This window comes from Enoplosus armatus, chromosome 15 (assembly GCF_043641665.1).
Source record: "Enoplosus armatus isolate fEnoArm2 chromosome 15, fEnoArm2.hap1, whole genome shotgun sequence".
Classification (NCBI taxonomy): Eukaryota; Metazoa; Chordata; class Actinopteri; order Centrarchiformes; family Enoplosidae; genus Enoplosus; species Enoplosus armatus.
The window spans coordinates 9,928,901-9,955,103 of NC_092194.1; the positions used below are offsets into that span (position 1 = coordinate 9,928,901).

Consider the following 26,203-nt stretch of genomic DNA (forward strand, 5'->3'; position numbering starts at 1 on the left):
TGAGTTTATAGGAAAACATTTACTTTAGCCAAAATAACAATTGTGTTAAATATGTTAAGAGATTTTTAAAGTTAAGGTTCCACTGTGAGAATCTACAGTTACCTACGACATTACAGTCAACCAACTGACAAGAGTTGCCATTTCGGATAAACCTGCAACTTCAAACACTAGAATAACAACAATCCCAAGCTAAAAATATGTGTGGAGTTTGGTAGCAGGCATTGGCAACCTGCACAAAGATGGGTGGCACCTCGTAAACATCCTTGAAACAGGTTTCTCATGCTTAGGAAAGGGATCTGCAGGCAAAGTTTTTCACAGTGTGAGATTCTGCAAAATCTGCGGCCAGCTCAGTATATCATGCCTCTCACACCCTCTATTCTCTTCCCAAACACTAACCAACACACCCCGGCCCTCCGCCTCCCTCCACTCCAAGCTCCCATCCAGCCAGAGAGAGGAGAGGAGAGGAGATAGGCCCAGTTGCTAAAGCTGTCTTTTCAGCCCCTGCTCCCGCTCGGTCTATCTGAGATACACAGCAAGCGGAGGTGTCGCTTTTCCGCTGGCATTTCGGACAGTATCTACTTATAGACGGGAGAAAAAGAGAAAAGAAAAACAGAAGGGGTATTATCAGGGAGGGATGAGAGCAGCAAAGGCATTTTGTCTTTTTATTCCCCTCCTAAGCCCTGGGCTTTGCTCCCAATCCGATTGGTCGATACGGCCAGGGATGTAAATGAAATGCAAAGAGGAATAAGGCTGGCTTCCCATCTCCAGTGTGTGCCCCCCTAAGTCCTCCGCCCCTCTTTCTCTGTCTCACTCTGTCTTGCTCTCTGGGCTGTTTATGGTGTTGTGTTTCTGTTTCCCCATTCACAGACTTGCTGCTCTCCCTGTTTCCGTCTCACCCTCCTCACTCTGCCCCCCCCCCCCCTCGCTCCTCTCTCGCTGCATCCCTCCCCTCTCCCTGGCTAGGCTCACAGCTCTTATCTCCTCAGACGCCCCACATTCCAGCGTTGCCGTGGCTCCCTGCCTGCATCCCTGGTCACGGCGATTCCATGGGTTCCCACAATCCTCGGCAGCTTGCTGATTTAGGGTGGGCAACTGACTCTCAGAGACAGGGGAGAGGAGAGGAACAGTGGGGTTAGGGAAAGACAGGGTGAGAGGGGATGAGAGGGTGGGAGACAAGAGAGGGATGACAGAGGGGAGAACAGGAAGAAAGTAAAGTCAAAATAACAAGAGGGCATGAGGCAAGCGACGGCAAATGATTGTGATGTAAACAAGGTTAAAAATGGTTGAACAAATATGATCAATATTAGTGTACTGTGGGAAAAAAGGGTCAAAAATGTATTAAAATAAACAGAATCTTTATTGAAATATTTTAATCTGTAGAAAGCAGAGTGACAGTTTTCCCCTTTTTTTGAGAAACCAAACCATCTGTGCTACAGCAGGTCGAATCTCATCATCCAGCCAGCTGACAGCCGCTAACCAGGCCTGCGAACAGAGAGGGCAGATTACATTCTGAGAAAACTACACATGCACTCACTGTCCTTCGCTTTCTAGCGGTATCTCAAACAGCAGGCTCCTTCAGCAGTGTTTCATAAAGCTCATGGCAATACACTGGTTTGACCTTTGAGTGACAAATTACAAGGTTCATTAACATCAGCCCTAGGATTTACAAAAACAGAGTGTAACTGAGGTGTCGGACCCCGAGAACACGTCTAAGTCAAGTGACTCTGGTCTACGCACAGTGTTTGCATGTTACATTGTCTTTCCAGCAACCCACAGGGCTAAAAGTCCATTTTCCTGGGAGCTTGAAGGCTGGTGGTGTCTTTGTGTGTCCCTGGAGTCTGCGTGACTTTGTGCTTCTCTCTCTTTTCAGTGTGCCGATCTGTTTATTGACTACGTTTATATGCAGCTCCGGTAGGAAAAAAAGGGCTTGGGTGGAGATTTAAGCATGTTCACACATGTCGACATGCAAACACACAAATCAACACACATGCACACTGAAACGCACCTCTAAAAGGGTCCCTGGCATTGTGACATTTCACATTTCATTTAAATCCATGAGGGATTACAGCCCTCCCGTTAGGAAGGAAGAGAGAGAGAAAAACACTCATCGAATCCATTAGTTTTAAACATTTAAAGGACCATCTAAGATAGACTGATGGAAGGATAGAGGGGTGGGTGGGTAGTGCCGGTTATGTGGAGTGAGGACTGTGTGGCACAGCACAAGTCTGTCCTAGATTAAACAGCCGCTCTAATCCCCCATTTCTGCCCCCAAATTGGTTTTCCCTCAATCTCGGCCTTGCCATCCTAATGTGAGAAAAAGAGAAGTGGAGCAGTGGCTGAGGCAAAATAATCAGCACGTTAAAAACTGTGAGAGCAGAAGAGGAGAGAAAAAAAAAAGAACGAGATGTAACGATAAAGCAATCGAATGGGTGAGTTTAAGGGGGGCACGCACAGCTTGATTGGGGTCAACCAAGGCTTCCTGAAGTCAAGCTCTGTCCCTGGTCAACTGTAAACATTCATCAAATGAAGCATGGCTGAGTGGTAGTTTTCTGTCCTTTGTGCAGAGTTCTATTTGATAACTAGAGACCAGTACTTCTGCATCAGCATTCCTCTTAACTCCCAACTCATTAGTCCAATTTGACCAAGTCCATTTAGCCTAAACCTTAACTAAACACCACTACATCATTCTATCCTTCTGGAGCACCACCTATAAACCATGAGAATAGGCACATTCAGGGTTCGTCCCCAGTTCCTTGCACTTCGGCTGGGCTTGAGGAACACTCTCAGTGAGCCAGCTCCATGTTGGCCTCTCTGGATCTTGTCATGGGTTTTGCCTCCGGCTCTGGCGGAGCCCGTCTCTCTCTTTGAGCAGGTGAGTAATGGCCGAGCGTATGGCGGGCTCCTGGGGATCCGTGGGTTCCTTCTCTAAGTAGAGACTAAAGTGCTGGGTGCTGCAGGTCAGCAGGCTGTCTGGACTGTAGCCCCGGTGACCTGAGCGGAGCAGCCTCTCGCAGGCCAGTGCCAAGTTCTTGTCCCAGTTTGGTGGGTAGTCTGAGTGGGCCTCCACAATCTCCTTATACAGCTGCCCAGCAAACACAAACACATATACACACACAGAGACACACACATAAAAACAGATGTTACGGCAAATAACAAAAAAAAAAAGCCCCTGAATATGTCATACTTTGCCTTGTGTGGCTCTTAAATCTGCCCCATTATGGTAACAGTATTGTTGCTTGTTTGTTGAGGTCAGACTCACAGTGTAAGACAGCTCAAAGAGGCGAGCTTTCCCCTCTCCCTGCATCCTTTCTGCCAGGTCAAACAGAAAGAAAGCCGTCTTCATCCTGAAACAAAGCACGCAGGCTCAGGGCTAAGTGCTGGATGGATGAGCCATGCAGATCCACACTCACAGACGCACCACTCCAATGGAGTGATTTATGTAGATGCCGATACCAAATAGAATGTACATGTAGATGCTCTACCACACAAGACTGGTTTATGGAGATGTTCTAGCGGGCTAGTATGAATTGTGACGCAGCTTTTTATCTGCACACTAAAGTATACGACCACTGCAAAGAGGAAGCCAGTGTCTTTTGTAAGAAGTTTACTGTACCTGGCTTGCCACATCTCCTCATTAGCGATGTGTTCCCAGGACGCAGGATGGAAACTGTTCACACATGAAAAAAAGAAAAAAAGCAGCATTTCTTTATCTAAACAGCTTCAGGCATTGGCTTGTGCACAGTTCCACTAACTATAAATGATTATATATGTGAATATATTGTTCCACTCAACTGTGCAGGTTTTGATACACTAAACATCAATGTTTGCTGCATAAACATTAAATGACTGAGCAACAATACCAGCTAGCACATTAGACATGGAGTAGAACCACATCTCCCTTTTTTCACTTTGTTGACTGTAAACACTTGACCTCTTCTTCAAAAGAATATTTTAGCAGGGCTCCCGAGCTAATATTTGGCTTGCGGGCATCGGCGGACACGCTTGTCGTGAGGGTGCGGGAAATAATGTCACAGTATTCAGCCGTGGATATCTGAGTGAATGAAGGGCTGCTGGCAATGGCAACAGAATATGGAGCTTTGACTAATTCCACTTTTGACACAGTTATTGACAAAATGCAATAAGAAACTCATTATTTTTCATCTTCAGTCTCATTTTAAATGGCTGAGGGCCTAATGTCTTGCTCTGGTTGAATTCACAAAGAGCTGGATCACAGCATGAAGAACAGAGGACAACCTCACCGAGGGAAGCTCTGTGGAGTCTGCAGAAGGAGGACTGAAGACCACAGAGAGACGAGGGGGCGAGGAGATGCTGGCGATGAAATACGTGGTGAGGATTCATCAGTTTGATCTTTCTGAGTGAATATTTCTAGTTTCATCTAAAGATCATGAGTTGTTTTAAACTATATCCAGAAGGATTTTTCCAGTGGGACTCCTGGAAATTAGATCCTGCTAATTTAACTCCTGAAACCTCACTGGGCCGGTCTTTACAAACTCATACTGTGGAGATAAACATTGTTCAAACCCACAGAACTTTATTTTAAATTCTAGTCGAGCTCCCAAAGTTTCCAAAGATAACAAGTATGTCAAGCTGAACTGTGGGGAAATGTGTATAAATTTGATAGAATGGTGCTGCCGTAAAAAACATGGACTCTGGAGTTTGAATATTTCTCAGTGTAAACATCATACAGCTTCAATGAAGAGCTGGAACAAGCTGATACAGAGTTATTTTTGTCAAACAGTGTGGAATCATTTCTTCAACCTTCAAGCTACGTAAGAGGATACATACCTGTCCAGAGACATTAATGATTCTGTATGTTTGTGTACGCACCTGTTGTGTGGCTCAGTCCAGTTGTAGATGTTGCGAGTTCGAAGGGCCCACTCTTTAGGGTGAAACTGCCTCTTAACTGGCACCAAGTAGTCACACACACCCAGGGGCCAGCGAGAGAAACTACGCTCCCAGCTTGGGTCTCCGTCAGACAGCCCAATACAGGCAAACACCTCCCTCCTGCAGAAAAAGAAAGAGGCGGATGATGAGACACACAGGAACGCCACGTAGACAAACACTTGCTCACATCCAACCACCTTGTAGCTTCCCTCCAGCCCCGTGCTGCTCACCAAAGGCTCGGGCCCTGAGGGTTAATCCCACAGGTCAGTTTTGCCCCACTGAGAGGACTGGCATGTTGGCCTGGCAAACACTGCCCCCTGGTGGGCTTGGTATTAACAGGTCTCCAGCCAGTTTCTGGGTCTCAATTCCTTCCTGGAGGAGTGAGTGATGAGAGCAGGGAGCAGCAATGAGTCCGCCAGAGACTGTTTAACCAAATCAAGTAGATTAGTCGACTTCTGTAGTTCATCAAACTCCTTTTATGGCCTCAACAGTTCCATGGGCTTATCTCCTCCCTGCACTCACCGCCATGTCGACCATCCCACTGATCTCTGCCTCATTAGATCGCCCACTTGTTCATTTGGCCCATTGTTGGCCTCCCAATTCACTCTCTCTCCATTTCTCAGCCTTCTATTTATCGGTTCAGACCATCCTTTTATTCTGTCTCTGCTCTCTCCCTGTGTCTCTGTGACTCACTGTGTGTTGTGGGACAGAAACTGCTCCAGACTGAAGGTGTCTTTCCCCTCAGGGTGGACCGGGTCCCACCAGCGTCCCGGAAAGTGGACCCCGGGGTGGTGCTGCGCTAGCTTGGCCACATACCACGTGTATGTCATCATCTAGAAAGAAGAAAGAGTACCACCAACTCTGTTCAATTCTTTGTATCCAGTGTGATTAGCAGTTAAATTACCACTCAGTGTACAATTCACTTAAAGAAAGGGATTCATTGACTATTTCAGTGGCTTTTGCTCCAACTTATCATAGGGGCTTTTCTTTCCTTAAGTCTAAATTTGGAGGCTTGCTTTCTTATTTATATTACATTACTGTCTTCAAGCCCTTTATGATTATGATGTTGAAGAGATATGCAAACGTATGATGTACATAATGACTACGCACCCAACTCAGAAAGCCTGCAAGAGAATTCCGGACGTCAGGCTGTAATTTATGTATTTTATATGAATTTCAGTCAGTTATCAATTTGCTAGACAAATCTTCCTTTCTTTTTTTCTTTCCTTTTTTATTTTTGAAAATAAAGAAATCCTCCTTTTCTAAATACTATCTTTCTTACATGACAACCAAAAGAAACTGAAGCAATATTCCATGTCCCAGCTTATAACATGAAGGACAAAGAACAGAACATTTCAATACAATAATGTTTAACTCTGTGTTCTTCTGGTTGGACACCAAGTATTCCTATTTTTATACCGATGTTTGAAAGACTACTTGAACTTAACTTCTGTTTAGAGGGAACTTGAGTTGGTTTTTGTTTCTGAAAATGGTTCTTAATAATACTATATTCTTACTTTTGATTTGAATCAAATCAAAACATCAAAATTTCAGTGAGAACAATTTGAGACTCAACAAAGACAAGACAGTGGAGATATCAAAGCTCTGACCTCCTGGTCGACCAGCCGTACATCAGGCCGTACACCCTGGCAGTAGTATACGTAGCGCAGGGAGTTTCCAGGCAGATCTCCTCTGGTCAGGATGATTGAGTCTGTTGGGACAGAGGCCAGAAGCTCCCTGCCAAACCTTTCGACCACACTGTTTCTGCTCTGATCACACTCCCTAGGATCATCAGGACATACAAAATCATACTGTATAATATCATCAAAACACAAGTTGTGTTTACTTGAATTTAAAAAGGGCTTGAGTGCATCCTTACCCCTGCTTAGAACTGTGTGAGTATGTGTGTGTGTGACTGAGTCCCTGTTTGTAGGTACGCTTTCAAGGTGCTCTGAGGGTAAGTTGTCAGTGCCCCCGCCCCTTCCCCTCTGCAGAGCGCTCTGGCTGCCTATCTAATCGTGGGGAGACAGGTGTGATGGGTCTGACAGCACAGGCCATGCTCTCCCCTTGATCAAAGCCGCTCAGTGATGGCTGTCTGGCACTCCCCAGCACTACGCTGGTGTAATCTGCCTTCTCGGACAGCTAACATCTCAGACTGAGCTCTGTGAGTGGAATCTATGTGCTAACCGTGCCTCTCTTTAGCCCCTACCATGGGGTGAGCAGAGAAAAACCTGACATGTGGAGTTCAGACCTACGGTATGAAGCGCAGAGGAGAAACAAATCAGGTTGACTCAGGGAAAACTTATGCATGGGGATTTTAGAAGGAACTAGAATGAGAGGGGATTTTTACTTTACTTTTTTACTAAAAAGAAGTATTTAAAAGTAACTTAGGACATAGTTACTGCAACAGGAATGTTATAAAGCCAAACTAATTCCACAGATAAATGCACACAGATTGTACAGAATCAGAATGCTTTTTTAGATTAGGACAACCAAAAGAAACTCTAAAACAAGTGCTGCTTGACACAAAAATACTATTAGAGCTTGGAACGACTAATCACCTCCGGAAGTACAATACATTGCAGCTATAATTATTATGGAAGAAAATAATGTACTCCAGAGCATTGGATTTCAAATGAAACAATGAGAATAAGGTTAAAATGCTGACTCTTAGTTTTATTTTGAGGGTGTTTCATTCACATGCGATGAAATGCTCACCCGAGGGCAAAAAGGACTACGTGTCCCGCAATGTATGTTAACACCAACATAAATCTGAAAACTTAAAAGTCAGCATTTTAAAAGTCATTGTTATTTGTTATCATCATTTGAAACACAAACAATGACAAACATATACAATATTTATGGACTGCATTGTATGTTTTCATCAAAACCCAACAGGAAGTTTGTTACTGTAACTGAGTGTAATGCTCACCTGTGATTGGTGTGCACCATATGTGCCAGCAGAGCCATGGTGAGGACCCAGCCTGCGGTCTTCCACACCCCCCCACGGCCAAGCCTCCTCTCCAGCTCAGTGTGTGTCCGGCTCAAGCCGAGGCCTGCCAGCACACACACTGCAGCATCACTCTGGAGCCAGAAACGCTCAACCTACAGGAAGTGAGAGTACACATGTACACAACCAAAAAACACTACAGGAGACACTGGTGTGTGTGTGTGTGTTTGTCTCTCAGTCGAGTCCTCTGTTTACTTATAGACAAATCACATATACTGCTGTTTCAGTGCTTTTATTTCAAGATGTGTGTACTGCCTATATAGACTTCTCATGTATTGAAAACTGAATTGCAGTTGTAACTCCATGTATAAACACTTTTTAGGCCTCTGCAGGTAAACTGAAACAATAAAAACACTTTGGCTTGGAGAGAGGATGTCAAAATTAATTGAAGTCTCATAGCTCACCACTCCAAGCAATAGGGGTCTGCTGATGTCCAGGTTGGCTCTCCAAGCAAAAAACAGTGAGTAGACCACCAGCATGGCGGTCAACAGCCAGGGCACTGAGCGACACGTTCTAGGATAGGAAAGGCCACCAGTTATTCAGTATACAAATCTTGTTCTCATTTTAATTATCACTTCATGAATATTGTTCTATATACACCTGGACTGCCAATTCCATATAGTCTAATGTATCATTTTGTCTGTTTATTCTGTAAAAATATACTTTTTTTGAATAAGTCCGTAAAAAATATTAATGCAGGGATGGAGATCACAAGCCCAGGAGCAAATGTATACGCCAGCCAGCTAAGAGGTGCATGATTGATTTTCTAATGCAGACTGAGTCATAATGAGCTGCTGCCAACCGCTGAATCACAAACTCATTACAGTACAGCTGTAAAATGTACTTATACACTAAAAAGAAAACATGTTACCCTTATGGCAATAACAAATCATCATCTGAACCTGATGAGACACTTTCAAGCCAGAAAAAATGACTTTTGGTTTCCCTGCCAACAAATTGATCTGATGGGTCCCACTGACCCAACACAGACTGTCTGTTTATGTCTTCTAATTTTGTACAACGGGTAAAAAATAAATGCTGATTTTTTTTGTAATAAAATGTTCTGGTGTTTTTTTACATACAAACAGCTCCACTCAACATTTTAACATTAGGTAAAATAGCATTTCCATGGCTTCCCTTTGGCATCCAATGAAATGACCTTGCTCTTTTTCATCTGTGTGTGTATGCAGCCAAGTTTATCAAAGTGCACCCCAGGAGAGGGGGGAAGCAGGGGGTGGCCGGTGCCCTACAGAGCCCCGGGGCTTCACTCGGCTTTATCAGCTCCACCCCACAGACCCCAGAAAAGGCACTGCTGTAATGAATAACTGGATCACACCGCCACTCTGCCACGTACAGATACATACAAGCTGTGATTTACTTGTACACACAAACATGTTTTTGAAAATCCAAAAATACACATCAGCCTCTCTTGATTTGAATGTGGAGCGTCGCGACAGCTTGACAGTTAGGTGCCTCAGTGTTTTTTTGTATTCTTTTTTTCGAAGATCAGCATTTTGTCAGTGGTTTTGTTCCCTGTCTTTTACTCCGGGGGATTAGATTTTTGGTTGAAGCGGCTGCTGAGATGTGCGTCTGACAGAGTTTGAGAGTTTGGTGTTTTGTGTGCCGGCGTCTCGCTCATCCTACCTGTCCCATGAGGAGAGGAGAAGGCCTATTCCTGCCAGCACCAGAACAGGAAGTGAAAGGTCTGCTAGGCAGTGGTCCAGCTGGGCCCTGCACGCACACACACGTACACACACGTACACACACACACACACACACACACACACACACACACACACACACACACACACACACAACATATATGATGGACACCAAAGACAAGCTCAATTACCCTCCCTGCTACTGAACTCAAGGACAGCAATTATTAAATGCCCTCCATCCCCTATCAAAACAAACTCCTTGGACTGTGCGCTCCTCCTTTCAATCGGATTGACAGATACGAATGACTGTGTCATCCACCCCCCGCTGCCCCATCCTCTCCTCACAGCGCCTGTCAGTCACCGAGCGCTTGCTCAGAGCAGAGAGATAGTTTCCTGCCTCTTCCTTAATACCCATCTCTATTTGACAGCTTATTGAGTCTCTATATCTCCCAATGTACACTATGTGTGAATGTGCTCACGAGCGTGTGTTTGTGGGTGTGTGTGTCAGCTTCTCCAGTGGGTTTACGTCTCCAGTGCGACATGCCTGTCATGTTCGCCTCTCTTCCCCATCTTGAAGGTGTGCTTGTCCATCAAGCAGCAGGGGCGATGGGAAGGGGTGGGTGCCTGGCAGAGGGGGGGCTGGTAGTGGGGGGTCTTAAGACGCACATGCACCCCCATCCCGTCAGTTGGAGAAAGATACCAAGAGTGGAATGACTGCGGTGGTGGTGGTGGTAGCGGGGAGAAAGGGAGGGAATCGGGTGGAGGAGGTGGGGGTTGCTGGAGTGGAAAAATACAATTTCTCCAGCTCTATTGCAGTGTCTGTCATCACAGCTTGTCACGCTTAAACACCAGAGCTGAGTGATCATTTCAAACTGCTGGAGAAACAGAACACAGCGATTTGGCCCTCTAAGCAGGTTCAGTTCTGCTTTGATGGGAGAGAGTGGAATGGGAAGAACAAAAGCTGCTGGGGAGAAGAGAGGGAGAGAGAGATGGGTTGCAGAAATGACTCTGGGCTCTCAGAACAGATTGGAGTGTCTGTGGTTAAACCTGTGTAAAACACCAGAGCCAGCGCAAAAAAAGTGGTTGGGTCCTCCATCTCTAGAACCACATGTGCCCTCACTATGCCTCAGATCAAACACCTACATACCTACTACCTACTCTATCATTTCTTTCCTACTCCATCTTAGAATCTACTGTCTGAGTAGAAACAGAACTATACACACACAGTAAAAGGGGCCAGTGCACACTGTCAGAACTGATGGTAATGGATGGATGAATAGCATTGGAAACCCCATTCACCCACACTTTTCCGATTCTGTCAGATTGGGGGGGGGGGGTATCTGACCATTTCTGTAACTAAACCGACGACCCAACATTCACACACACACTCCCCCAATATATCATGATATCATTGTAAATTTAATATCTTTGGGTTTTGGACTGTTGGTGAGACAAAACAAGCACTTTGAGAATGTCACCTTGGGCTCTGGAGCACTATGATCAGCATTTTTCACTATGTTTTGACATTTCTATAGACTACATAATTAATTAAAAATTACTAATTAAATAGTCAATAGAATAGTCAGTATATTAATCCACAATAAAAGTAATCATTAGCTGCTATCTTAAAAGACAATTACACTAAAATGCAATGTGGCATACACAGACGATGCATACGCCACATAGGTTGTCATGTAATTTTGAAGAGCTGTGATTAACCAATTGATACTGTAAATATGTATGAGCTCAGTACATACAGTAAACCAGTTCACTTCAATTCAAAATACTAATTATTTCGTTTTTGTGTGTGAACAATTTAGTCAAAAAGGAAAGAGAAAAGCTGAAAAAAAGGCCAAGCAGACTCACTTTAGCATTGTGGTCAGGTTTACAGAGCTCTCTGTCTTTGCCTACAAACAGAAAAAGAACATACAACGTAAAAATGTCAACAGAGCACATATACTGACTAATGGCACACGATAAAAAGAATCTAGACGAGTGTGTTTATAGCGGGGCAAGCAACACGTACCAGACTGAAGGTGCCATATTCAGCCCTCAGCAGGTGGGTCAGCAGGCCTGACAGGGTGGTCTGATCCCCCCAGCTCCAGCGGGCTGTGTTGAGGTAGGAGGAGATGGGCAGATAGATGTACGGCAGGAAGCCAGCGAGGAAACACACGCCCAGAGACACAAGGCCGCGCAAAGACAACTCCTGTTGAGATTATTTAGAAAGATTTCATGTTCTCCAAAGGGATGTAAAACACATTCAAAAAAGCAGCATCCAAAGAAACTCAAATTTAGATTTTAGTTATTACACACAATTTGACATTTAATATGCAGTACATTAAGTGCCTACACTGTAGATGGAATGGCAACAAGACCGGGGAGACTAATCTGAAGTTTGTTGGGAACCTGCTGAAGCATCTCAGATCTCTCTGGGAAAAACGAGTGGATTCCTGACCCCACTTTGGTTGACAAAGAGTGTTTCTACTTTACTATCTGTGAAGTCAAAATTCAAGTATGGGATCAATAATTGTTGACTGCACACAGCTGTGCATACAACTAACATACACCAATTTTCTTGCCTGTCTTGAGGTTTCTTAAACACATGTTTAGAATCTGTTCTACATGAGTTTTTATAAATAAGATCCCAGAACTTACCCTGTGAGAGTAAAGTCGGTGAAGGACCCAGGGAATGATGACCAGTACATACAGCACCAGGGTGTGCTGGTTACAAAGCCCCAAGCCACAGCATAGCGCTCCCCAATGTGCAATCTGACAAGTTGAGTATTTTAGTACAGCACTGTGAGTTCAATTTGAAGCTACCTTAACATGGCATCTGGGGAATGATCAGAGGAAACTGAAAGAAACCAATGTGTCTCAGTGTGCCGCACTGAGTTACCTTCCTCCTCTGGGTGGTGTTTTCAGCACAGTGGAAGCTGGCAGTCAAGAAGAAGAGCAGACCAACGAAAAGGTTGTTGAGGGTGAAGACCTCTGCCACCACGGACCACTGCCAGCTCAGCCTGGACACAGCAAACAGCCCTCCAGCCAGTATTGCTCCGGGACCAGGACCTGCCAACCTGACAGTGAGGGAGGAGAGGCCTTTATCATTATTATACACACAACTTTAGAAAGATCTGTGGTCCACACAAACCCAGGAATATAACCTATGTTTATTCTAAATCACATATAGCACATGGTTCTAACCAAACAGAGTAATCAGCCGCAATCATCAACATCTTTTGGACTAAAATGAATCTGAAAACATATTCTAAATTATTCAAATGTACCAATCCTAGCCTTACTTTTCGTTCTTAGTCAGTTTTAAAGGCTACAGAACTTTAAGTATTTTATTTGACCTAAGTTACACTGCACTGACACAAAAAAGGCAAAACAACAAAGTCAGCAACTTCACACAAAATTAAAATTTTGCCGTCAAAAAAGCCACCACTTCCCCCAGACTAATTTGGGGACCCATTATAATCTTCCTTCGACCCAAGTTTGCTTCTCGGACAAGACCTTGAAAAACACTCACAGTAAATTGGGCCATTCACATATCATGAGAACTCCCTCCCCAGCAGCCGGTTGATCTCGAGCAAACTGGCACAGAAACCACCGTGGTAGAGATAGCACTTTATCCTCAGCTTCTTAAATATAATGTGTGCACAAAAGTTTCCCCTTCCTCCTCTCCTGTACTGTCTCCATCTCCTTTGCGGTAATTGAAGCAAACTTGGGATAATCTGTCATACGCTAAGACCCACCACTTACTAAAATGAGAGACAGAGGGGGAGAGAGAGAGAGGCGACGAATGATGGGGAGAGGGGAAAGAAAAGAAAAATAGTGTAGAGAAGTGTGCGTTAAAGGGGTGAGACAGCGTGCGGGATAAAGGATGAAATAAAGAAAAAGGAAGAAAAAAGTTCAAGAAGAGAGAGGGGAAAAAAGAGAAAAGAAAAAAAAACGCAGCCCGGTCCCCGGCATGCTGGCTCTGAAATATGAGCAGGCTCGACAATTAGGGAAGTCAGGCAGTATGGCCCTTTCCGCCATTGTGTGGAGTGGCTTAGAGTCCTCATCAGCCTATCAGCTAACTGACAGGCAGAGAGCTGCTCTATTCAGCACCGCAGATACAAGCTGCAGGCCAAACGGCTGCCAGGTCCCTTATGACCCCACAATCCCTTGCCGGTGACAGCTTCAAGCTCCATAGCAAATTAGGCGCTCTCACATTACAATCGCAGAAGACAGATTCCATTAACGGTATCTGAAATTGAGTAGAGAGCAGGCCCGTTATCAGACCTGACTCATAAGCACCGCCATTAATCACAAGGCATGATACCATTTATACATTTCCAGCTCTCTGCCTGCCGCTGTGATAGTCAGCCACAAAAGGCCTGATGAGACTTAGGCTAGGGGAACAATGGAGCTTTCTGAGGAAAGCGCGGTAAATCAGGAAAAAAAGGAGAGGGAGAGCGAGAGGATGGTAGAAAAAAAAACTCTTGCTTGCTGACTACTTCCCCTTTTTTTCTTGGGTTTTCTCTCTCCTTCTCTCCACTATTTTCCCTCTGTGTTCACTGTAAGGCGAGCTTGGTGAATGAGTATGAGCTATGTATGTGTGTGTGCGTGTGCACTTAAAGGGGGGGGGCGTGGACTGTGTTGATGGGGCGTCTAGGAGTGGGTCTTAATAAGAGATAGCAGCGTCTTTCTTGCTGCACCGCTCCAGGAATTAGTTGTAACTTGAAGGAAGGATGAAGAAGAGGGGGGTGGGGGGGCAGATGGGGACTTTTGTTGAGGTGCAGAGACCCCCCGCACCCATAATTTTACCTCCCTGCATGACAATTAACCCATAGCTCTTACACCTAGCAGGGGGGCTGATTTTGGGGTAGTACTGGGTGCCGAACAGTCGTGGGGGTCCACGGACGAGGTTATTACATCAAGTATGTTCCTGCTCGTCTGATAGCCAGGCAGCACTCGTCACATATTCAGAGACACACACACACACACACACACACACACACACACACACACACACACACACACACACACACACACACATTCCTGTTCCTCGACTTCTTTATTCTCCCTGAGTGCCTGACAAATCTCTCTGTTAGAGCTTGTCAGTCCGTAAGAGCCCAGTGATGTGTGTACAGTGCGGGCTGTAAATGACCTGTCTGTCTGCGCGGGACCACCTGGGTCCCAGTCAGCCTCTCAGCCTCTCCACAGCTCATTCTCCGGGCTGGCTGCTCCCAGGGCGTGCAGATAAAGCAGGACACATTCTGACACCAGTGTGGCCGTGTTCCCTGTTATCACGACTCAATGCGGTGCAGGATGCTGCTGTGCTGAAATGTTGTGGCTCAGTGACAATGGCCTGGTTGAGACGTGGCAGGAGAATAACACGGCTGACAACGAGACTATTCTACCCTGAACTGATCCACCCTGCCAAAATGTCTGTGTCATCACTTGGGTAATTAACTGAATGACAAATATTCTGCATAAAGCCTGGAATGAAGCACAAACTTGGAAATAATGTAAGAGGTTAGGAAAAAAAATCTATAATTTTTGCTAAAAATTCTACATAAGGAATGAAAATGATGAAATAGGAAAATTGAGAAAATACAAAACAATTCCGAGCACAGGTTCAAACAGAAAGATCAAAGGTAAATAAAAAATGAAGAACTGACAATGGCAATGTCCCCTTCAAGGACACAACAAAAGCGCAGTAAAATCACTTTGAAGTGTCAAAATGGGACCTGCCTCATTCACCCCCTCAGTTCTACAGTATGGGCCAGAGACGTGCCAGCACCAGTCGTCTGTGCTAAATAACAGCACACAAAAAGCCTACACCAGCACTCTGCACTGAATGAGGCTTCACAATGGAGCTGGCCAAGGGAGCCACTGTCACACACCACCGCGGGGGAACAGACAATAACACAGCTGTGCCATCGCGGATCAGCGCCGCACTGTTCTCTAACCGAGTGGTGGTTTGGGGAAGCAGCGCTGGAAAAGAATCACACATTCCTGAAGAGGGTAGAGAGCCCGAGAGAGGAGGTGGCCTGCTCGGGCTGAGGCGGAGGTTTCCAGCTGGCCCTCGCTGACACCCCAGGGCTCTCCTCTGGCCAGGACACCAGGCAGGGTACTTAGTAGCTATTATATGACAGTGGTAAGTGTCTGATGCACTGCTTTGAAATTTCAAGGCCAAGCAGCAATTGATATACGAATATAAGCTTTTAAATGATACGTTACGTATATGTGTCAGAAAGTTAAATACTACAAAGTCTTTTAAAGTCAGTCAATGTATGGATTAGGGCTGAGCTATATTTCAGTATTAAAGTTTACTAGTCAAACAGAGAACTAGTCAGCCTGTGAAAACAGACGTATAATGTTTTCTGTGGCTTTGGAGGAGCTTTCAGATGTTAAAAAAAAAAATAACACTGATGACATCATCAGGCTTGGGATTGGAGGCTACAAATTTGTAGAAAGACAAAAGATGCTATTGAGTTGCATTATGGGAAATGTAGGATACAGTGTTTTGCCATCTTGACCTACACTTGCCAGGATGTTAATGTCAGGATGTTTCGGCCTCTGTAGCTTTTATTTGTACTAATTAATGATTTCAAGCAAATTGCAATTAAAGTTAAGCTTTTCATTTTACTTGTGAAGAGAATAACATATGTATGTATGGCGTAATCTTTAAATTCCCCATACTGTGATACCTATTGATATCCAATACAATTTCTTACTAATATAGTGATAGATTATATTATAGATAAATTATTGATATCATAATATGATATTCTGAACTTGTTAGACTCCTCTATGTGAGTGAAATACCCAATGAATGCGTCCACTTGTTAATTTTTTGAAATGATTTGGTGTGAAATTATCTTCCAAAAGCACAAACAGTCATCATCAAAATATCACATTATTAATATTGAGGTAAAAAATATATATCATTTGATTCTTTCAGTATTTCTCAGCCCAGATCCTTTTTTCTAACTGACTTTCAAAATAGTATATTTGAACCTGGGATGCTGCAGCCTAATTTTCAGTCTCCAAACCAGGCACTTCCCTGTCTTTCCTGCCTCATCCGGTGTGCGAAGAGGAGGGTGTCTGCTCGAACAGAGAGGAGGGTAAATAAGGGTCCCGGCTCTGCCGCTCAGACACCCCTCCTCCAGGAGAGCGCTCCAGTGCTCCAAGTGCGTGTAAAATTAATCACCACAATTCTGCTCAAACAATACAGCCACTGACATGACAATTTCTCCCAGAATGCCATCTTAATCTCCACCCAACACACAAAAAATTACAGGAAGAGGGAAAAAAACAATTTACAAAAATCCTGTGTTTATGCAATTCACTGAATGCCATTTCATATTGCTGCTTTTTCCAACAAAGTCATTAGGCACACACCAGTGATACATAAATGTTGCTGTACAGATTCCATTAACTAATTCTGGGTGAATTGTAATTGCCGAGTCTGATCCGTCTCCGTGCCTGGTGCCTTATTAAGACCGCCTGTGGTGGGTGAGGAATGTAATATTGACGTCCGAGGCAGACACAATCTCGGGCCCACGGGCGAAAGGAATATTAAACTGGTACTGTATTCTGCTGTCTATCTAGCCCTCCTCCCTCCTCCTCTCTATCCCCATCCCATAGCCAGTAATGAGGAAATAACATCTTCATTAGACATCTGTTTAACTGTATTAGAGGATGAGTCCTGGGGGAACCATTGGTCATGCTGAGGATGGGGGGAGTAAAGGAGGTCTGTTGGACTACAATATGACGGATGAGATACTGCAGAAATGGAACAAAAGGTCCAGAGATTGGGGCCTTTTAAATAGACGAAACTAAAATTGTCTTGCATATTCAGAAGAAAACAGGAATGGGTGTATTCTCTTTTGCTACTTGGGAAGAAGATTTTATCCGACCATAGCAGATGTGAGAGGGAGGGGCAGCCATGCCACCTGCAGGGAGAGGTGAGAACACTGTCCAACAAAACAACTCTACTCAGCTGTTTCTGAGACACCACAACTCACACTCAAGATGTCAAAACAAAACAAAACTACACAAATGGCTGCAAATCAAGTATACCCACACACATTGATCCTGACATGACCCCAAAATGATACACACAACCCCACCCCTGTGGAAAAACAACCCACCTGAGCAAGGAGGGAAAGCGCCATCAGGACCATATGGTGGAGGTCCTTATAAGGAGCTCGGGACGCAGCACAAGGCAGGGGATGGCACCACGCCCACCCTACGGTCCACTGAGGTATCAGCTGTGCCACATGGGCCAGATCTTGGTGGGGGAGCTTCTCGCAGGTGTGCATTTTGTTTCGAGGGCCGCCAGGGAAAGGCGAGGCCAGACACGTTTGGTGTGCCTCAACAGTCTTGTTATGTAATCATGCGATCAAACAAAAAGTGCTGATGACTGAGCGTTGCGAGGTTGTTTTTCTGCTCTGATGGCTGTCAGCGCGCTAACGTGTCTGCTCCTGGTTTCTCCGGATAAGCTCGGGAATGGAGAGAGATTCCTCCCAGGTAGCAGAGATTCAGAGAAGCTTTAGCAGATAAACTGTGAAACGAGAGAGCACAGAATACCGAGCTGTCTGGATTATCCCGCTATGAAGGGTGCATTCCTCTAGAGACTCATGGCTGAGGCCTTTAGCATTCCACGGGCCAAACGTTTCTTTCTGTGAACCTCCAAGTGCAATCGATAGCAATTATCATTACGTCCACCATCCTCAAAGGCTTGTCAGGCCATGGTGTGAAAACATAACAAGACGTGCAATTTGGCCATCAAACCATATGATCAAGCCAAGAGAAGTGTAATTGACAAATCAAAGGGAGGCTAAGTGCAACATTTAAACTTATGCAAGAGAGAGAAGTGGCTTCCAAGCCTATCAACTTACATTCCCCCACATTAAACACGGCAATCTGGCCGACTAATTTAAATTGATACATCAAAGGCTTGCCATGTTGGGTATACTCCAGATGAATTTCAAGGTCTTACAATTTACTATTTGAGAGAAACTGCCTTCAAGTACCCGTATTAACTTCAATATATTTTGCCATTTGAATATAATCACACAAAGCGATGATTTGTTTGGGGGGAAAAAGTCTACTTCTCAGCTGATGCAAACCTAAAAATAAGAAGTAGTGAAAAAGTTTATGAGGGCCTCAAAGGGACAAAAACAACAAAAGACATTTCAGAACTTAATTATGTTGGGAAAAGACACAGCAAACTGGTGTCACTGCAAGGACAGAGCAGGTATGAACGGGTGTCAACTGGTCAGTTTTGGCATTTCATCTGAGGGAAAGGCCTGGCCAGAGAATCCCCGCAGGGATGTGGCATGACATCTATGCCAATCTTCGTGGTATGGTCAAAGCACCCAATGCCCTCCGTGCCAGAACCGAGAGGGAGGTCTTGACCATCCAGAATCCCTCTCCCCGCCTTTCACCCTCCTCATCTTTTGCCCTCTCCAGTAACCCCTCACCAGGCAGAGTGTGCCAGCTGATCCACAGCCACAAGCTCATCCCAAACTAGGCCCTGAGCAGATAATGACTAAAACCTTTTATGCTTATTTTTCAAATTGAAAGCGTAGATTATACGTTCATACTTAAGAGCTTATATGGTGTGACTGTGTGCTCTGGCTGAGGTCCTCACCACCCATCATCCCTTGTTGGGGGGTGGGTGGGGTTGGAGGTCCTCATAATGACTTTTTACTTGACCATAATCCAAAATTGGATCTAAATCCCCAGAGATTACAAACAAGGCTACAGTTAACATGCACACTGTGAGCCAAATATCACCCAGACTGCATGGATATTTTCTGGCCTCAAAATAACTGTCTGTAAATGTCTGGCCAAGAGTCCAATAGTCCAATTGACTGGTAACTCATCAAATGCATTAAAACTAGGGGGGCAGTAAGGACACAAAGCCATAAAGGCCCAAAGAAGCACAGTGTTCCTTCCCTTTCTTTTCTTTTTGTCCTCTCTTTATACTTTTCCTCTCCCCTGTCCTGTCCTGGGCAGGAGAGAAGCTGGCAGGTTTTGATTCACCTCTGAGAAGCAGTAAGGCGGGGCAGGGTCTAAGGCTGATGCAGTCTGGGCTTAGGGCCAGTCCCCTGAGGAGCACTTCCTCCCCAGCCCGTGCCCTACTGCAGCAGGGCTGACCCTGTACCCTGACCTACTCCAGACCACCTGCCACCTAGCACACACTGGCCAAGCACACAGGAAGTAGGCCCAGTACTGAGCACCTGGGAATGCACACAACTTCATTTTCACCTGCTTTCCCCCACTATCACTGGACCCCCACAGCCTGCCAAGGTGTACAGCAGGAAGAAATTACATCATATTCAACAATTCCTATTCTGGAAGAGTAAATTAGAAGTATATGACATGCTTGGAAATGCCCCAGTATGCATAAACAGTGACAAAAAGGAAAAATGTTGACACTAAGCTGCCACCAACAATGCAATGTGGAAAATTACTAAGATCAGCAAAAGAGTGATGTAAGGTAGTCCGGCCAACCATGGGAGATAATCACACACAAAGAGGGAAGGGGTAAAATACTTCTTACATGATGGGGTCAGCAGCAGGCAAAACTGCAGGGTGGTAGATGGCAATGAAGAGACCATAAACTGTGCTCATGACTGAGCGGGGGGAGAGATGGTTGAAGAGAGGGGAGAGGGAGGAGCGGAGTTAGTGATCCTGTCCCTCTCAGACCCAGGAGGCAAGAAGGGGAAGATAAGAAATCGTGCCATGTCAGGATTGGGAGCATGCTGGGCAGTGGGGGGGACACGAGAACAGGGACGTCGGGGTGGGGGTTGGAGGGCGCGATAATTGTGATATACATACACACGCACGGTCACAACGGGTGGCTGATGGGTAAACAGGCAGGGCAGGGTGGTGGGAGGGAGGAGGGCGGCTGGGCTCTGCTCCTGAATACTGAACAGAGGATCAGGGACGACACTGCCAGTTTGCCAGAACCCAAAAATACCACTCTCTGTGCAGGCGGCATCAAGATGCAAAAAGTCAGTAGGGGAATGTTTGAAGACCCCCTCCACTCCAAAAATGTCTTCTTTTTATTCTTACTCCCCTCAGATGTTTGACTTGACTTGATGATTGCATAAGAAACTTATATTTCGTGTGCTTACCTGCAAACAGAAATGCAGAGGGCACCACAAGCTGCAGCCCCCAGCACACTACTCATCAGGTTGACGCTGTGGGCTGGAGACAGTGAGGGCAGAAGACACATAGCCAGACGAGCTAGTAGGGTGAAGATAGGGTAACCTGGAGGATGGGCCACCTAAGAACACAACGAGAGACAAAGTATGGAGACGCAATGAGAGATCAATTCACAGCTTCAAGAGAACAGCACATAAACATAGTAATGCTTCACTCAAGATGTGCTTGAGCAGACAGCAGGCTAAGATGGTGAAAACGCAGATAGTACTTTGTTTTAGAAAGATACAGGAGAAGTAAAACGAACTGGAGAAAAAAGCAAGAATGGGAATATAGGAGGTGACCACTAAGCAAGAGTGAAGCAGATGGTTTTAAGGAACAGGAAGGGCGGGTTGTTTTTTCTAGCCACTTCTGACTGAGTGGTAAATCTAGTTGCTCTTCTGCCCTGAGTAGATGCCAGAAGTGGTCTGCTATAGAGCTGCAGTAATGAAAGAAGCAGACACATCCCGCTTGGCATGACCGCAAACTGACTCTTCTATGATACCAGAGCCCCCCTCTCCCTCTCTTCCTCCTTCTTCTCACTTCTTTTCCTCTGGCCTCTTCCCAAGGACAGTGCAGCCCTCTAGAGCCCGTGGTGGAGCACGTGGTGCTCGCCAGCCCCAGCCCCCAAACCACCTCCGAGCCGCAGTCATTCTCGCCTGGGGGATCTCGGCAATCACAGCAATTAGCCGCTAAGTCTCCTCCACCCAGATAAGGGCTCAGTCATTAAACACAGACTCATTCCCTGGCACTGATAACACAAGCCATGCAGGCAGGGAGAAGGGGCAGCTCTTCAAATGAGCACAGAGCTGAAAGGTGATAGTTTGACTACCTCGCAGGTCACCTCATACACACTAAAGGCTGCTTGGTTACGTTCAAAAACATAGAAACAACTCAACATAAATAAGAGGGGTGGGTTGGGGATACAGCATAAAGGTCAGGAGAAGTCAAGGAGCAAAAGAGAAGAAGTAGCGTAGAGAATAAAAAAATATAGCAACTCAGCAGACAGCTTGGTGAACTAAGTGTTAGCGTCAGACAGGTGGGTAACTCCACCAAAACGAGCATCAGTTAAGAGCATGTGGAGGAAGGGCTGTGTGGCAAACTGGCGTGGACAGACGTGCAGCAAAAGGACAGCTGAGGGACAAAGGCCACAGGGAGCATGGGGAAGCAGAACTCTGGAGCTCTGGGGATCAGAAGGGGGGGCCAGCAGCCTGGGGCCCAGGGACGGCCTGCGAGGCCCTGGGGAGGCCTGAAAGGCAGACAGGCAGGCCACACGGACTGCAGCACTAACGGCAGGATTACTGGCATAGTGACACCGACACAGCCTCCCTAAAAGGATCACAGCGGCGTAATAAACTTTATTAAATAATAAAACTTATTATAACTGTTAACCCGATTTAGTTCATTCTTCGCGGCTTACACACACACAAAAAAAAGAGGGGTGGATATAATAAGCCTTATACCGTACATAAGGCAAAGCCTACAAAAGCCATCGCCTTACCATTGACTTTAATTGGATTTGAAGAACGGGTTGCAAATTATAGCATTCTCTACTTGCAACTTAGTAAAATAAGTGTATAGAAAAGAAGGGGGAAAACCTGTGGACTGAAAGTAAATTAATCTGCTTTCTGCCCATGCTTAATTAAACTTCCTTAATGCTTATAAGAGTTAATGAGTGAATTGATTAAACAATACAGCTAATACTTACCCCCAGCTCACAAGCAGTGGTGATCAGCTCTCCTGTGGAAGAGAATAGGGGAGGAAATTAATGTAAACCCAATAATTATTATTAAGAGACAAGTCTGCTCCCAAAGTTTTCCCAAATCAAATACTTGCACTGGGGTTTTGCATTAATTTGCCAGGATCAAAACCTACAAATCTTCCCAGTGTGACATTTCCTAAGCGGCACGCTCATTCTCTTCATCTCTCGCTTCTCCCCTGATACCTCCCTCCCCTTCTCCAGCACATACACACAGATATAAACACACACACACAGAAACCATTAGACTCCCTCTCCCTCTCCAATGCACTGTCACACAAAGACACACATATGCTGATCTGAGAATAATGCTTCCAGTCCCATCCTCCCCATGCATCAGGGTCCTTTCCCTTCCTCTTTCTTCTGCTGCTCTACGTGCCTCTCTCCTGCTCCCACACTCCCAATGTCTCAATGTCTCCTTTAGTCCGTTGGGCACAAACAGAAAGGCAACGTTGGTGACAGTCACAGAATGAGGTAAGCTGTAAAAATAAGAGCCGGTTGCACAATTTTTTGACAAGCTCTGTGTGAGGCGCAGCACAAAGTGAAAAGAAAAACCCTAAAAGCTATTTGAGGAAGCTTTAATGTATCTGGGCACAAACCCATTTGTGCCAGAATACACCCAGAGCGTTTCAAATTATACTGATTTCTCACCCAATGTTTGCATCTCCCACTCATGAAAATTGAAATTTGGTTCAGATTAAATGACATTGATAAATGTTTGGGTTCAAGACAGCTCCCTCTACTGGTACCAGATGGGTAGTCATCTCCTCCATCCAAAACAGCCAATAAAACAGTGGCTTTGTTTCCTGCATCAGCACTGACAGAATAATCAGTGTATTACTTCACCTGCATACCAGCTATGTAGGATGCCTGGTAGATTCATACATATAGCCTAGGCGACAAATTACATTAAAAAAGTAAAAGGTTTTAAAATAACCAATAAACATTAAAAACAGCAACAGAGTATAGCTGGTTATTTTCAATCAACGCATCTGTAAGTATTTTTACATATTCAAAAAAAAAACATTTGAACAGCAACAACATGGGCCCCGACGCAGCACCAACCATTATAGAACAGAACGGCTGAATTTCAGATGTCATTGCCTACATCACGAATTTTGCAACCTTGCCGATACAGTGAATTATTATGCGTAAATTTCTGCCACACGAGGAGCCCCAACTCTTATCAGTTTAATGGACCATGAAGTCAGAACTCCTCCACCTGCACAGCTTAAATGTTTTCATAGCTCCATTTCACCTGGCATGAGCCGCCAGCTACCTGCCATCATTTTACATCACACTTTCTCATCCCTCATCGGTTTCTCAATTTCACTCATTTTCCCTCAGTAGTGGCACACTTTTACACCATTCAACGCAGAAAAACTCAAACTAATATTGAGCCAAAACATCCATCTCAGTGGCACAGAGATACAGTTCTGCAGCCCCAATACTAAAAAGGGAAAATATTGACTCAACGGGGTAGCAGCATGGGTGCCAAGAGTCTTTGTGATAGTGGAGCATGGGCACCCACACCAGTCTTCCCATAATCCCCATCATTTCCACACTCCACATTCCTAGACAACAGCATACCCGCGGGGCTGTGCTCAAGCCTCTCCAGGGCACATCACACCTAAAGAGATTAGGACACAGAGACGGAGACCTGGAGAATTCGGAAGGGTGTTCAGCTGGCACTATCAGAGCGGGCATCCTGCACCGTCCCTAAACACTGTGGAGAAGGGGCTGGCCATTTTTTCAAAGGCCCCGTTCGCTAGACAGCAGCACAACCAGCAGGGCTACTCAGCGCTCCAATTGCCTGCTCTCTCCTCGTCTCTGCTCGCTCATATCTGGCCGAGCTTTTCATATGCTTTCATTTTGCAAAATGTGCATTCCCCTCCACAGCAGCTTGTATGCCAGAGTAGTGCAAACCTAACAAGCAGAGCCTTCATGCCCTGAAGTGCACATTTACAAGTTTGTAACCTAGCTATCACTTCTAAACACTGTTTGTAATTGTGCAAGGCAGTCCTTCATAAACTGCATTACAGCAATGTTGGAAAACACATTGGCCTACAACATAGGAGTGAAGTACAGTGGGGTCCACTGATAAGCCTTGTTAGAGAAGAGTGCAAATTAAATTTATGCATGCACACATAATACTCAATTTAAACAAACAACCCATATTATTTTACAAGTCAAGGGCTGTCAACGATACTTTGTCATTACAAATGGTGTCTATATTACCTGCCATGGTGGTGCAGTCAATAAAGAAAATAATGTTCTGCTATTGTTTCTCCTTGTGGCTTCTGACGAAAGGAGAATGATTGCAGATATGTAAACCAGTGAACATTTTCATAAAGTACATAACTTTCCAATAACTTTATGAATAACTAATGTTTTGTTTCAGTGCAGGTGACTGATATTAGGGGCGGTGAAGTTAATATTGTGATAATTTTCATAGCTTAAACTCATATCAATCCATTGGGCCAAATTTAATTTTGATCCTGATACCAAAGTATCATTAAAACATTTATGAATTTAAAAGAAACCTTCTTCTCAAAGCCTTCCTAGTGTCAAAAGTACCACTTACTTCCTTCTAAAAGCATCGACATATAAATAAAATCAAATGCACTGCTGTCAACTTTCAAAACCATTTTCAAAGGTCATTTATAGAGTAGAATATATAAATTTAGGCATTAGCATTGGGTAGACCGTGAAAAACGGTGCTGGAGTGTGAACTGTATATAGTTCAGGCACATGCAGGTTATTTTAAAGCTAAGCTCACTAAGAAGATGTCTTACATTTTTAAGTCAATTAGTATGTGTATTTCAAAATCAATGTATTAGTGTTTAGGTATTTTGTTTTCAAAGTTTGTGTTTTTCAAGCTGATGCACCTGTACCTGCAGTACCACGGACAGCACCCGTTCAACTGCAGCAGCTACACTAACAAGGCGCCACATGATTGGCTGCTCGGAAGCACAACAAAACCACATGACCAGAGGAGCATTAGCTAGCTTGCTAGCACCAACCTGAGTCTCCACCGGGAACAGTCCTCTGCACACAGGGCACATACAGTGCGGTGACACAAGCAACCGTAGCGCCTGTCAGTATCCAGCTTGTCCTCTCCCCCGCAGACATTTTCTTTCTGGATAAATAGCGATAGTTTTCAAACAACGGCTAATGTCGACTCACTAGCGAGCTAGCTAACGTTAGCATCCATACATTTCGGTCGCTGGGGGCTGTGAATAGAACTGTAAGCTACCAGTTACCTGAAAACCGATGGTAGTCTAGAGCTGAACCTAACTTAATATGACACCAAGTAAATACTTAACGGTTTTATTTTCGCAGGCTCGACAGTTAGCTAGGTTAAATTGAAACGTTTCTGTTCCCGGGAAGTAGCAACCTGATTCTCGCCAACAACCTAAACTCGCGAGACTACCGACGCGCCATTCCTAAAAGTTACAGCAGTCATCAAAATAGTTGAGATTCATACTGTCGCTGGATAATAAAATAATTTACGTTCGTCGCGTCGGTGGAAGACGAGTGTATTTTCCGTGTTGCCTGTGAATACCTCATGTCAATACTTCCTGGTTCACTGTGACTCAAGCTCAGACTGAAGAGCTCTCTCATCACTTTTGTTCACACGACTGAGGGAGGGTCTGCACC

General features: G+C 44.9%; 1 protein-coding gene across 1 annotated transcript; it reads right to left on the minus strand.

Moving 5' to 3' along the window:
- Positions 1-2,821: 2,821 nt before the first annotated feature.
- tmem260 (transmembrane protein 260) lies at positions 2,822-25,675 on the minus strand. The gene is made up of 16 exons (XM_070920857.1): positions 25,567-25,675; positions 22,493-22,524; positions 20,718-20,869; positions 12,473-12,650; positions 12,232-12,345; positions 11,603-11,782; positions 11,443-11,483; positions 9,560-9,646; positions 8,320-8,428; positions 7,838-8,010; positions 6,516-6,687; positions 5,599-5,738; positions 4,849-5,025; positions 3,614-3,667; positions 3,260-3,344; positions 2,822-3,082 (listed from the first exon to the last, which is right to left on the minus strand). The coding sequence occupies exons 1-16, from the start codon at positions 25,673-25,675 to the stop codon at positions 2,822-2,824; spliced, it is 2,064 nt and encodes a 687-aa protein (XP_070776958.1).
- Between the last annotated feature and the right edge of the window lie 528 nt (positions 25,676-26,203).